The sequence below is a fragment of the Topomyia yanbarensis genome, chromosome 2, assembly GCF_030247195.1.
Source record: "Topomyia yanbarensis strain Yona2022 chromosome 2, ASM3024719v1, whole genome shotgun sequence".
NCBI classification, from domain to species: Eukaryota; Metazoa; Arthropoda; class Insecta; order Diptera; family Culicidae; genus Topomyia; species Topomyia yanbarensis.
Window position 1 is genome coordinate 299,881,743 of NC_080671.1, and position 15,010 is coordinate 299,896,752.

The 15,010-nt window shown below is 49.3% G+C and overlaps 1 protein-coding gene across 16 annotated transcripts in view; it reads left to right on the forward strand.

Annotated features, from left to right (window-relative positions):
* Positions 1-15,010, forward strand: part of LOC131683354 (allatostatin-A receptor) — a 79,103-nt gene that overhangs the window by 45,034 nt on the left and 19,059 nt on the right. For all 16 annotated transcript variants that reach the window (XM_058965254.1, XM_058965255.1, XM_058965260.1 and 13 more), the window contains one exon: positions 14,247-14,322. In XM_058965254.1, the coding sequence (XP_058821237.1) occupies positions 14,247-14,322 (76 nt within the window). The remainder of the gene's footprint in view (positions 1-14,246; positions 14,323-15,010) is intronic.

Genomic DNA, 15,010 nt, shown 5'->3' on the forward strand with positions numbered 1-15,010 from the left:
GCCTCTACCAACCTGTGAGGCTGACTTTTATGCTCACCCTTAACATGCAGTGTGAGACTGACTTGGATGCTCACCCTTTCACTCCTCTGCCACGCCATGAGGCATCGATAGCTTAGTTCCAACATACTACGCTACGACCCTCCCGTCTTGGCATGAGGCAGTCCACTTATACGCCTATACACTCACTCTTCTGTCTTGCTTCGGGGTGGCTGGGTTTACCCCTTACGCGGTTGCCATTCGCTGCGCCAACCTACCTCGGCATGAACAGACCATTCACTCTCTTATTTTGCGCTTGGCCTTTTTCGCTCCAACTAACCAATCACTAGTTAGCCGTGCCCGCCGTCTGTTGCTCGGTTCGCCAGATTACCTGTAGCCTACTGGCAATCTGGATGGTAGCAGCCGAGACTGCGTTCCACTTCTCCACCGTTTGACACATCCGCTGAATAAGGGTATCCGGGGTTGTGTCCCAGCCACAGACGTCAAGCATTGCTCTTCTTTCGACGTCGAACCGATGACATACGAACAGTATGTGTTCGGCAGTTTCATCTACACCTGGGCAGTCCGGGCAGACTGGGACCTCCGCGTGCCCGAACCTGTGGAGGTACTGACGGAAACAGCCATGGCCTGACAGGAATTGTGTCAGGTGGAAGTGAACTTCCCCATGGGGTCTTCCCACCCAGCTCGATATGCTAGGTATCAGCCGGTGGGTCCACCTACCTTTCGAGGAGTTGTCCCACTCACGCTGCCATCTGGCGACCGAGGTCACCCTGGTGCGCTCGCGGGCTCCCCTATTTCCACGTAGCTCAAAGCACTCCTCATCTTCCCGAATGACCAGCCCGACTGGCATCATGCTCGCTATCACGCAGGATGCATCGTGTGATACCGTGCGGTAGGCAGATATCACTCTGAGGCACATCACGCGGTAGGTGCTCTCCAGTTTCTGTAGGTAACTGGTTACCCTCAGTGCTCTTGACCATGACGGGCCGCCGTACCTGAGAATAGATACGGCAACGCCTGCCAGTAACCTACGTCTACTGGCGCACACCTTTGAGCTGTTGGACATCATTCTCGATAGTGCCGCAACAGCAGTCGACGCTCTCTTGCACGTATAGTCGACATGGCTGTCGAAGGTCAGCTTGTCGTCTATAATGACTCCGAGAGACTTCAGACTTCGCTGTGAAGTGATCGCGACTTCTCCCACATGGATAACTGCATGTTGTGCCGACTTGCGGTTGTTGACGATAACTACCTCCGTCTTATGATGAGCGAGCTCCAGGCCTCTCGCGCTCATCCATTCCTCCACCGTGCTAATTGCGTGTTCTGCGGTTAGTTCTACCTCAGGAATTGACTCCCCGTAGACCTCCAAGGTTACGTCGTCGGCAAAGCCGACGATCTTGACCCCAGGAGGGAACTTCAGTCTCAGAACCCCGTCATACATGAGGTTCCATAACACCGGGCCTAGGATCGAGCCCTGCGGGACTCCGGCGGTAATCGGAACCCTTTTCTGACCGGCATCGGTCTCGTATAGCAGTACGCGGTTTTGGAAGTAACTTTCCAGGATCCGGTACAGACCCACCGGTAGGCTAAGCCGGTGTAACGAGAGCGCGATGGCATCCCAGCTTGCGCTGTTGAATGCATTCTTCACGTCAAGTGTCACTAACGCACAGTATCGAATACCTCGCCTTTTTCGTTGGATCGCTATCTCGGCAGTATTTATCACTGAGTTGAGAGCGTCCACTGTGGACTTACCCTTCCGAAAGCCAAACTGGTTGCTTGACAGACCGTCCGTACCTTCCGCGTACGGGGTGAGCCTGTTGAGGATGATCCTCTCAAGCAGTTTGCCAGTCGTGTCTATCAGACAGATTGGTCTGTACGCCGATGGGTCGCCTGGCGGCTTCCCGGGCTTCGGCAACAGCACCAGTTTCTGCCTTTTCCATCTATCGGGGAAACGGCACTCGTCAAGGCATCTCTGCATAGCTAGCCTGAACATGTTCGGGTTCGCTATGATCGCTGCCTTGAGAGCGTTGTTCGGAACTCCATCCGGCCCTGGAGCTTTGTTCATTGCTAGGGATTTAGCCACTGCGAGTAGTTCTTCGTTCGTCACTGGAGCCACCATTTCGACCGTGCCCGCACTGTCTCGTAGTGCAGGTGGCCAGGGGCTTGTGGCTCGAGACGGGAAGAGTACTTCGATAATCGTTGCCAACCGGTCCGGAGACCGTTCTGGGGGTGAGGAGCCCCCTTTGGTCTTGGCCATCACAATCCGGTAGGCGTCACCCCACGGATTCGCGTTGGCACTCTCACACAGGTTGTCGAAACACGCTCTCTTGTTGCTTTTTATAGCCTTGTTAAGGGCTAATTTCGCAGCACGAAACACTTCACGGCGGTTCTCTCTTGCATCCTCGGTGCGAGCTCTTTGCATCCTACGTCTAGCTCTGAGGCAGGCTGACCGTAGAGCTGCAATCTCGGCACTCCACCAGTATACCGGGCATCTGCCGTTTCTTGGCAGTGTTTTTCTCGGCATAGTGGCGTCGCACGCGCGTGATAGAACAGCTACCAGCGCATCCCCGCTTAGACTGTCGGTGTTGGCCTCCAGTCCCAGGGCCGCGGTGAAAGCTTCGCTGTCGAAGTGATTGGACTTCCACCCGCTTACCTGACAGGGATCTCCCGCCCTCGGATGCTGCACACCATAGTTGATCTTAAAGCGGATTGCTAAATGATCACTATGGGTGTAGCCTTCGTCTACCCTCCATTCCATGCCTGGAGCCAGACTCGGGCTGGCAAAGGTCAAATCAATCCACGCCTCCACTCCGTTTCTACGGAATGTACTAGCGGAGCCATCATTAGCTAGCACAGTATCGAGTTTCGCAAACGCTTCCATTAGCGCTTGACCCCTGCTATTTGTACAGCGGCTGCCCCACTCCACTGCCCAAGCGTTGAAGTCTCCCGCTATTACTACCGGTTTCCGGCCCACGAGGTCCGACGAGAGCCTGTCGATCATCTGGTAGAACTGTTCTATTGGCCACCTTGGTGGGGCGTAGCAGCTGCAATAGAACACACCATTGATCTTGGCAATCGCCACACCCTCGGCGGAGGGGTGTATTACCTCTTGAACCGGGAACCTTCCCGTTGTACAGATTGCCACCATTCCAGACCCGTCCGACACCCAATTGCCGTTGCCGGCAGGGATGCTGTACGGGTCTGATAAGAGGGCGACATCTGTCCTCGACTCCGAGACCGACTGCCACAGCAGCTGTTGGGCTGCTGCACAATGGTTAAGATTTAGCTGTGTGACTCTCACGGCTTCTTCTTATTTAACTCGCCGAAGGGACACGAAGGTCCGCCCATAGCATGTTTATGGGCTTGCTTCTTGCTGGTGCAGATAAGGCACTTATATGCCTTAGTGCACCCCCGCTCTTTATGCCCCTCCTCGCCGCATCGACGACATAGCTTGCTCCTGTCTAGGCCTTTACATTCGTAAGCTTTATGGCCGGATTCTAGGCACCGATAGCACCTGTCCACTGAAGGCGGCTGGGGTATACTAATAGGGCATACCGACCAGCCGATCTTCAGCTTCCCTTTCTCGGTTACCTTTTTGGCATCCGCATTCAGTAGCCTGAGGTAGGCTACTTGGGTGCCAGAGGGTCCGTCCCTCAATCGCACAGAGGCCCGCTCGATTGTGACGCCGCATTGCTCCTTGACGGCTGCGACGACGTCTTCTGCGGTCGTGAACTCGTCCAAGTGCTTGCACTGGAGAGTTGATTCCGCACCTAGCGACCTGATTTGGGCGCCCTCGCCAAGGACCTCTTGAGCCAAGGCCTTATATATTGCACTTGATTGTGCGCCTCGCTTCAGCACCAGGAGCATCTCTCCCGTGTTGGTGCGTCTTACGCTACGCACATCCTGCCCAAGGGCCGAGAGGCTTTCGGCCGCCTTCATCGATTTAAGGACATCGGCGTATTTGTCCTTGTCGGTTTTTAACCACAAGGCTTCGCCTCTGTCCTTGGCCTTCCTCGCAGGCCGCGGTACCTCCGGTTTCGGTGCCGGCTTCTTCTTGGTAACCAGCGTCCAGGGGTTTGAGCCCCCCTGCCCCGGTCGTGTCGGGTTGCTGGTACCATCGCTAGACTTGGCTTTCTGAGAGTGCTAAAGTGTAAACCACTATTTGATGATGATTTAACTGGTCACCTGAGTATAATAAAGGAACTCAAACTAAACCCTGTCTTGACTACAGTTCAAGATAAAATGGAAGCTAAACCAAACTTCTTTATCTCATATGAGGTCCACACAGTGAATTGTCAGATATGGGATGTAGGGGGTTCCATACTACCTCAAGGTACAATATCATTCTATACGGATGGTTCTAAAATGGGTGAGCTAACTGGATCGGGAGTCTACGGACCCAGAATTATAGAAGCCACATCAATGGGAAAGTGGCCTACAGTTTTCCAGGCAGAGGTATATGCAATATACACCTGCTCGGAGGTCGGTAAGAAAAGAAGCTACAGACATGCAAAAATCGCAATTTTCTCGGACAGCCAAGCAGCGCTGTTGGCATGAAGGTCGTCGAAATGTGAGTCCAAACTGGTTTGGGAGTGCATCACATCTTTACTACAACTGAGCTCGGACCATATTCTCTGCCACTGTGCCCTTCTTCAAAGGGAGCGATACTTCGGAAGGCATCTTATGAACGCCTCACGAGGTATGGCATACCTGTCCCAAACGGATCCTCAGCTGAGGGATTCCATAAGAAACCGGCCGACCGCGAAATATGACCATCTTCAATTCGAACGAAACTTTACATTTGTGTTCGCTTTATGAATCTCCATGATTTTTTCTGGCAATTTCAATATTCTGATATAAGAGCAATTTTTAAAAAAGGCGTAGACGTTTCTACGTGCAATAATTTCAAATTTATTTTATTCGATTACTCTATTTTATACAGTAAAACTATCTGAGAACGAAATACAGGTAATAGATATTTCTGCGCGAAAAAATATGCGCTGAAAGAAATGTTGTGTCTAGCAAAATTTCAAATATCTCCAAAACTATCGCATTTTGAAAGATTTTTGTTAAATGCATTTTGATTTTAAATGGTGCTTAGAATTATATTCTGTAATAAAATTACAATTTTGTATGTCAATTAGTATGAAATTTAAAAACAAGTGCGAAGTTATTGTCAGAAATTTTTTTTACCGATTTTTTCTCCATCATGCAATCACATTCAAAATGTTTCTTTGGTTTTGGTAACAAAATATAAAAAATTTAAAAAATGGTTTTTTTCGAAATTTTAAATTTTTATCATATATTTTTGTTTTTTTAAAAAATGACGCAACATTTTTTTCAGTGTATATTTTTTTCAGACAGAAGTATTCATTCCCTGTAACTCGTTCTCAGATAATTTTGCTATATAAAATACAGCAATCGAACAATTTTTTTTTGAAAATTCATACACGTAGAAACGTTTACGCCCTTTTGAAAAATTGCTCTTGAATCAAAATAATCTTATTACCTGTGGAAAATATTTAGTCTTCCATGACGGTGAAACGTGTAAAGTTTCATCGGAATCTAAGATGGTCGGTCACGATTTTAAAGATTTTCGGACGGATCTTCGTGGAATTCCTCATTTACAACCACATATGCAAAGTTAAACACAGTGAAACCGAAACTTGTCTTGGCTTAGTAGGCCTATGCGAAAGCACTATGCTATATTTCACCCTAAGGAGGGAAATTGGGTGTGTCTCATCGGTATAAACAGAACTTCTGCTCGGACGGAACATCACGTTTGATCAGTCGTTCGATTGAAACACAAAGTGTGTTTTAGTTTTTAGGGATTTGCGTCAAGCCTGAGATATTTTTTTTCATGACCCTAACAGTTGTAAGAAAAATTGTTTTGGACCCCTATATAGGTAAAAAATTTGGGCAACAAAGGTTATGGTAAGAAACCCGGTAGTCACTGTAGACAATTTAAATTCTTAGGTAGCTCAAGAAAAGATTGATATAAGGCTATGCATAGAGTGCGCCAGCAGTAATTTTTGCTGAGGCGTCCGGGAAACATGAATTGAAGAGTTTACGAAGAAACTAGTAGTGACCACCTGACAATCCGGTACGACATTGGTCTACGAAATTATGCAAGGATCTCTTTGTGGAAGCACTACGTGCACTCTTCTAACTTGAATGAGAGTTAACAGAAACGTTAGCTATGTGTGACACCACCACGTAAGTTAAACTGGAGCCAAAGAATAGACGACCCCCACCTTAATTTTTTACCCATTTACTCCAGCATATCGAAGCCGCGGATATTCGAGTCTAACCTATATTGCAAAACACAATTTAATAAAAATTTGCCTTAGAATTCTTGCACAAATATCTTCATAAAGCTGATACGTAACTGTTCGGCACATTAACTATTTTTGTACACTAGATTTAAGAACATTGAACTAATTAAGAATCTGAAACTAATTGAACTGGAAAAACCAAACCGAATTCCGGTGCACTTCGAAATGATAATTAGGCTACCAGAATTCAAAAATTATGCCAGCTACTCAGTCTGTGCAAAACGAGACGAACGCTACTATGCACACTCTGCAGTGTGGCAGGTAGTAGATGGAGAGAGAAGATAGTGAAAAGCAGCGCGATCACAGCTGATCCCGGCTGGTTATATAATGTACATAGTTGAAAAATATATCTCGTGGTGGAAGGTCGATCCTGTGTTCAGTATCTTGTGGAGAAAAGAAAGCCGTCGGCAGGCAATAAAATTTCAAAGTCCCCAGCGGGTTGGTGCACTTAGCGTTTTTGTTCGTATTTTGGTACAGTGAGCCACAGTGAAATTTGGCTAAGTCCCCATGCGAAGGGCGGACTTTAGTTTGCAGTGCGCGTTGCAAACACTTGGCATAATTTCCCTAGCGAAGGGTGAACGGGTCGGTGCGGTGAATTTCGCGTTTTGTGCAGTTGCTGATCGCGTTGGAACGGTGTGCGCGATCAATACAATAAACCGGCCAAACTGAAGCCGTGCAATTGGCCGTGATTAGTATTCTTTTCTGTGCGCACTTTCGGTGCTAGTTTGTTGACTAGAAGTAAGTCCTTCGGTGACCGGCAAAAGTTCGTGCTCGAACATTTTGGTCCTTCGAACCGGATAGAAGGCAATTCAAACCGCAAGTGCGTTGTGCGGTAGTGAACAAATCGCGGAAAAGGGTACCGCTTGGGCAAAGTGTAGCCATTGCGTGGCTGAAAAAGATCGCCATCGCGTTTGCGAATTGGCGGGTGCGCCGTAGTGAAAGTGGATTTTTCGGGCAAACGCGATCGCGCTGTAAAATAAATATTCGCGCAAAGGTAATGGCGCAAGTGAAAGGGCCGAAATACGACGGCTAGTGTTTTTCGATTGTGTGGTGGAAGATTTTCGCGCTACCGCGATTAGTGTCGCGTGTGAAGTGCTTGGACTGTGGCCATGTTTCAAGCCATCGAGTGGGCCATTGTGACTGGTGGCTATTCAACGGATCGGGAGGTAGTTGACCTCCGATAGCCGCGTCTACAGGCAATTCATCGCGTCGGGAAGGATTATTCGTGTCGAGTGTGTTTTGTCCTCGTTCGGTTCGGTTTCGCGTAGAAACGGTTAGTTCGCGTCGGGATCGATTTAACTGCCGTTTCCGTTCGTAGTGCGTCGTGATGCCACCCAAAGAGGGGAAAGTGTTGGAAAACCGGCTTGTCCAGCGCAATGGATTGCTGGCAATTCGTGATGCTTTGGAGAAGTTTATCATTCGGTACGATCCTGCACGTGATGCTTTTCAGTTGAGTGTTCGTATAGAGTCGCTGGATAGGGCTTATGCGCAGTTCATGGAGGCGCAGGATGCAATTAAGAGACTGGACAAGGAGGAGTTTCTGGCATCACACCTGGCGGAACGTGTCGATTTCGAGCAGCGATACTGCGCAGCGAAAGGCTTCCTACTCTCCAAGGTTCCTGTAGAAGCGAACAACTCAGCTTTGAACACATCCATGATGGCAAATCAACACACTTTCTCGACAGGATTCCACCTCCGTCTTCCAATGATCGACCTACCGAGATTTGCTGGCGATTTCTCACGTTGGTTGTCATTTCGAGGCACCTTTACGTCCATGGTTCATTCCAATGGGGACATACCAATGGTCGCCAAGCTTCAGTACCTTCTACAATCGCTTGAAGGGGACGCAAAGAAGCCGTTCGAATCAGTTGACGTCGAAGCCGACAACTATGCGTCAACATGGGACGCCCTACACAAGAGGTACGACAATCGCCGTTTTCTCAAACGTCAGCTGTTTAGGACACTCTACGAGCTGCCAGCGGTCAAGCAGGAATCTGCTAAGCGCATCCACAGTCTGGTCGACGATTTTCAGCGCCATGTACGGGCGTTGGCGAAATTGGATGAACCTGTGGAGCATTGGGATACGCCGCTGGTGAACATGCTGTCGTATAAGCTGGACCAATCCACATTGAGAGCATGGAAGAAGAAAACGAGCAGCCAGGACGATGTCAAGTACGAGGAACTGGTTGAGTTCCTGTACCAGCGGGTGCGCGTCCTCAATTCTGTCGGGCCAGACACGCAGCAACCGGCACCTCCAAAGTTGGCCGGCCCCCCGAGTTGGAAGGGCACGAAGGTGAAGTTCGCAGCTAACGCAGCTGCTACGCCCAACCAAGATTCTCCATGTCAGTTAGCATGTTCAGACAGCCACTCCCGCCGCAACTGCCCAGTGTTCCAAGGAAAGGATGTCCGCCAGCGCCGAGAGCTGGTTTCGCAAAAACGGTTGTGTTGGAACTGTCTGAGCTTCGGTCACCCAGCCAGGAAGTGTGTATCGAAGTTTACGTGTTGTACGTGCCACGAAAGACATCATTCCCTGTTACACGATTCCTCTCCATCCAGGGTGTCGTCGAGTCCTGCCATTACGAGACCATCACAACAATCTCCACCGGTTCAACAGCCGCATTCGTCCAGTTCGGGTTCTGCTCCACTGCAGGTCAGCATGGCGGTCCAAACCGCATGCAGTATGGTTCTGCTGGAAACGGTTGTTCTCAACGTTGTTGATGATCATGGCAGGGAACACAAGGCTCGTGCTCTACTCGACTCGGTGTCAAGGTCCAATTTCATCTCCGGTCAGTTAGCGAAGGTTCTCCTCAGCCGTCGCACCAAGGTGGACATTTCGGTCGCAGGAATCGGTCTCTCAACGAAAAGGGTGAAAAATGCCATCACCGCCTCCATTGAATCGAGAACTCAGCCATTCTCCACTAGGCTCGAGTTTCTCATTCTGAAGCAGCCATCCGCAGAGCTGCCTACCATGCCGGTCGACACGTCGACTTGGAAATTCCCGCAGGTTGGATTAGCAGATCCACAGTTCCACGTCCAAGAAGAATTGACCTCGTCATCGGAAGTGAGGCCTTCTGGGAACTTCACACCGGTAGGAAGATCTCGCTTGGTAAAGGTACTCCGTGGGTAGTCGAAACACCATTCGGATGGGCGGTCCCTGGTTCCGCGTCCAATGGATCTACCTGCATTCCCCGGATCTGCAATCTCTCCATTACCAATGAAGATTTATAAGCCGCACTTCAGAAGTTTTGGGAGTTAGAAGCGATTTCCACTGGGCCTGCACACTCACCCGAAGAAAATCGCTGTGAAGAGTTATACTCCAGTACAGTCAAGCGTGATTCGACTGGAAGGTACGTCGTACGTCTTCCTCACAATGAAGATCCAGAAGTCTTCCTGGGGGCCTCCAGAGCCATCACACAACGCCGTTTTCACAGCCTGGAGCGCCGTTTGAAACGAGATCCTGCAATCAAGGAATCGTATCATCGCTTCATGGACGAGTACCTACAGCTCGGTCACATGAGAAGGCTTGACGAGCCTGTAGATGACGTGAAGGCTCACTGTTATCTCCCACATCATCCCGTGGTCAAGGAGTCGAGCACCACGACGAAGGTTAGGGTGGTTTTCGACGCGTCCTGCAAGACGGCGTCAGGATATTCGCTGAACGACACGCTGTTGGTCGGACCCGTAGTTCAGCAAGATCTACTCTCCATTGTGGTGAGATTTCGGACACATCACATGCCTCTGGTTGTGGACATCGAGAAGATGTACCGGAAAGTATTCCTCCATCCTGACGATCAGCCGTTTCAACGGATTCTTTGGCGCACGGGCCCTGATGAACCCATCACTACGTACGAACTGCAGACAGTAACGTACAGAACAGCGAGCGCTCCCTACCTAGCTACGCGTACTTTGCAGCAGATCGCACAGGATACCAAGCAGTCGTATCCAATCGCGAGAGGGCCAGTTACGGAAGACTTCTACGTCGACGACTTTCTTTCTGGGGCGCCGGACGTAGAATCCGCCATCAAGCTGCGTCGTGAGGCATCGGCAATGCTAGCTTCCGCTGGATTACCACTCAAGAAATGGGCATCGAATTCTCCTGAAGTTCTTGGGGATGTACCACCTGATGATGTGGCAATTCACCCGTTTCACAATCTTCAGGATGACCAGGCCGTCTCCACGCTCGGCCTCATTTGGGAATCAAAGCTGGATATACTCCGGTTCAAGGTTCAGTTGCCGTTAGCCGCATCCGTCCTGACGAAACGCAAGGTGATGTCGTACATTGCCTAAATCTTCGACCCTCTCGGACTCGTGGGTCCAACGATCAACAAGGCCAAACTCTTCATGCAGCGACTTTGGGCTCTGAAGCAGAATGGTAAGTATGTGAATGGGACACGCCGCTCCCGTTTACACTCTAAGAAGAATGAAAACTGTTCCATAACACACTACACCTGTTAAGTGAAATTTGCGTACCTCGCTACATTTCGATGCCCGACGCCGTCAGCATCCAGCTTCACTTCTTCTGCGATGCGTCTGAGCGTGCACATGGGACATGCTGTTACGTCAGAACCGAAGCACACGGCATAGTTACGGTCCAGTTATTGGCGTCCAAGTCCAAGGTAGCTTCGCTTTCTACTCGCCATACAATCGCCAGACTGGAACTCTACGCCGCGCATTTGTCGACCCAGCTGTACAAGAAGCTGAACGCAACGCTGAAGCTTCCTGCAACTGTCCACTTCTGGACAGATTCCACTACTGTCCTCCAATGGCTTCGCGGGAGCCCGAGAGTTGGAAGACTTTCGTTGCAAACCGGGTCTCGCAGATACAGCTTTCAACCGATCTCAACCGCTGGAAGCATGTTCCTGGCCAAATTCAACGTTACCCGCAGCAGAAACTCCTGAAGTGTCCGCCGAAGGACGCAAGATACCGCTAGTCACTATGACCACGACACAGCTGAGTTTCTGCACCGATTTATTCGCTCGCTACTTCAACTTCTCCAAGCTGCGCCGAGTGACAGCGTTCATTCAGCGTTATCTGCACCTGCTTCGTGAACGAGTATCGCAACGTCGTTCGGAAAAGGAGAAGTACAAGCCACTCGTCATCCCGAGCATTAACCCACACCCAGTCCATCCGCTTACCATACAAGAACTACAACACGCCGAACTTTCGCTCTGTCATCTCGCGCAAGATCTTCCACGCTGAAGTGGTTGAACCCGTTCGTCGATCCCGTAGGCACCGTACGTGTCGGTGGCTTTGCAATGCCGCGCTAACCGATGCGAAGAAACACCCGATCGTCCTCTCTGCCAAGCCAAGTTCTGTTGGCTAGTTTTTATCATTTTAAGCTACTGCACGCAAACCCTCAACTCCTGCTAGCCACTCTCCGACAGAAGTTTTGGATTCTGGGCGCCAGAAATCTTGTGAAATCCGTCTTCCACCGTTGCCACACTTGCTTCCGTAGCAAGCCCACACTAGTCCAGCAGAGCACAGCAGATCTTCCGGCATCGAGAGTATCTCCAACCCGACCATTTTCCGTCTGCGGAGTCGACTATTGCGGACCGTTCTACTTGAAGTCCGCCGTCCGCAACCGTGGGCCAATGAAGGTGTACGTGGCCATATTCGTCTGCTTCTCGACTAAGGCAGTTCACATCGAGCTAGTGAGCGACCTGTCTACTCCAGCGTTCCTAGCTGCACTCCGTCGTCTGGTCGCCCGCAGAGGAAAGGTGGTAGAGTTGCATTCTGACAACGCTACCGCTTTCAAATGTGCATCAAATGCACTGAACCGCATCTACCGCATGCTGAAGGTCGATGAGTCTGATCGGAATCAGATCTTCGACTGGTGCTCCGACAACGAAATTCGCTGGAAATTCATCCCACCTCGAGCACCACACTTTGGCGGTCTATGGGAGGCTGCACTGAAGTCAGCGAAAACACACCTGCTGAAGGCAATCGGCAACGTGAACGTTGCGTACGAGGACATGCTCACACTGCTGGCGCAGATAGAGATGTGCCTCAATTCTCGTCCGCTAACTTCAATGCCGGACGATCCGTCCGATCTCGAGGTCCTTACGCCAGGACATTTCCTCGTCGAGAGCAATCTCCAAGCTGTTCCGGAAGTTGATCTGAAGGAGACTCCTGACAATCGCTTGAACCACTGGGAATTGACCCAGAAACGGTTCCAGACAATTTGGTCTCGCTGGTACCCGGAATACCTGCAACAACTTCAATCCCGTGCAACGAAAGGATGCAACCCGCATGTCTCCGTCGACGTTGGCAGAGTCGTCATCGTGAAGGAAGACAACATCCCGCCAACCAATTGGTCTCTCGGCCGGATCATCAAGTGTCATCCGGGATCCGATGGCATCGTTCGTGTGGTCACTCTACGAACCGCTGCAGCCAAGGAGGTTGTGCGTTCTGTGGCCAGAATCGCTCTACTACCGACACCACCAACTCAACGAGCCGAGTGAAATATGTCATCCAGGTAGAGCAACCCGGACGGGGAAAAATTGCTCGATGCGCACCTGCGCATTGCACAGGTAATTGCAATTCCAATCCCCTGACCCCAATCGTTCGATCTACCTGGTCTTTTCTTCTTTCTCGGTCGATGGCGATGAACTACTCCAAGGGCAATGGTTGCCAGTCACTGGATTTGTGGTGGACATTATACACGAGCAACTCAGCTACCACATTCCCGAGTAACATCTGCTATCCTCAACCGAGATCACCGACATCCAATACCCGGAGCAAGCAACACCAGAACAAACACACTTTTGAATTTTTTTGTTGAAACACCGTAATGTTTCAAGGTGGCCGGAATGTTCGGCACATTAACTATTTTTGTACACTAGATTTAAGAACATTGAACTAATTAAGAATCTGAAACTAATTGAACTGGAAAAACCAAACCGAATTTCGGTGCACTTCGAAATGATAATTAGGCTACTAGAATTCAAAAATTATGCCAGCTACTCAGTCTGTGCAAAACGAGACGAACGCTACTATGCACACTCTGCAGTGTGGCAGGTAGTAGATGGAGAGAGAAGATAGTGAAAACCAGCGCGATCACAGCTGATCCCGGCTGGTTATATAATGTACATAGTTAGTTGAAAAATATATCTCGTGGTGGAAGGTCGATCCTGTGTTCAGTATCTTGTGGAGAAAAGAGCCGTCGGCAGGCTATAAAATTTCAAAGTCCCCAGCGGGTTGGTGGACTTAGCGTTTTTGTTCGTATTTTGGTACGGTGAGCCACAGTGAAATTTGGCTAAGACTTTAGTTTGCAGTGCGCGTTGCAAACACTTGGCATAATTTCCCTAGCGAAGGGTGAACGGGTCGGTGCGGTGAATTTCGCGATTTGTGCAGTTGCTGATCGCGTTGGAACGGTGTGCGCGATCAATGCAATAAACCGGCCAAACTGAAGACGTGCAATTGGCCGTGATTAGTATTCTTTTCTGTGCGCACTTTCGGTGCTAGTTTGTTGACTAGAAGTAAGTCCTTCGGTGACCGGCAAAAGTTCGTGCTCGAACAGTAACGTTAACTCTTTACCAATACAAATAATGGATAAAAACCAACTGGGAATCCCAATTTCTTCGCAAATTAAGAAATTTATAAAATAACACAAAACAGCTTGGATCGGTTATCCGGGTGATTCGATTATCAGGGATGAAATTTTTCGAAATCCCAGGCTAATCGAGTCTGATCTGTAATTCTTTTAATGCGTGGCCAAACAAATCTTGAATTAGAGCTTTTCTGGTCACCCCTACAAAGTCGAACCTCTTAACCCCTATAAATAATGTGGGCATCCTGCAAAAAGGAAATTGATACATCAAATTTTATATTTATCACTTGAAGGCTGCCAAGAAGAAAGAAATGGAATAGTTGATTTACCAAAATTAAAATTGAATAACTGTGTTTTATTTACAGGCGAGGCAAAAAGCGTGTGACAAGAATGGTAGTTGTTGTGGTCCTGGCTTTCGCTATTTGTTGGTGTCCAATTCAGGTAAATGCCTTTCATTTATAGATATTTTTATGATTTCCTTACGATGATGATGATTACGATGGTCTTACCTCATACCTAAGACAAGACAACTAGTAATATGATTTCTGGATCCAGCGTGGAACCAATTTGACATTTTCGAATTTGATTCATGTGATACTATTTCAGTACTGTCTTTACGCATGAGCACACTGGCCCCGGGCTTTTAGGGGCCCCCAACTTTGGATGAATAGAGAATCCTTCTGAAGGCTATATTCCAAAAAATAGTTGCACTTAATTGTTTATAACTCTTTAACGCGTGGGTAACAATGGATCAGTTGTGTTTCCGACAGTACCTCCACAGGTTCGGGCACGCGGAGGTCCCAGCCTGCCCGGACTGCCCAGGTGTAGACGAAAATGCCGAACACATACTGTATGTCCTCGGTTCGACGTCGAAAGAAAAGCAATGCTTGACGTCTGTGGCTGGGATACAACCCCTGATACCCTTATTCAGCGGATGTGTCAATCGATGGAGAAGTGGAACGCAGTCTCCACCCAGATTGCCTGTAGGCTACAGGTAATCTGGCGAACCGAGCAACAGACGACGGGCACGGCTAACTAGTGATTGGTTAGTTGGAGCGAAAAAGGCCAAGCGCAAAAAAGGGAGTGAATGGTCTGTTCATGCTGAGGTAGGTTTGGCGCAGCGACCGAC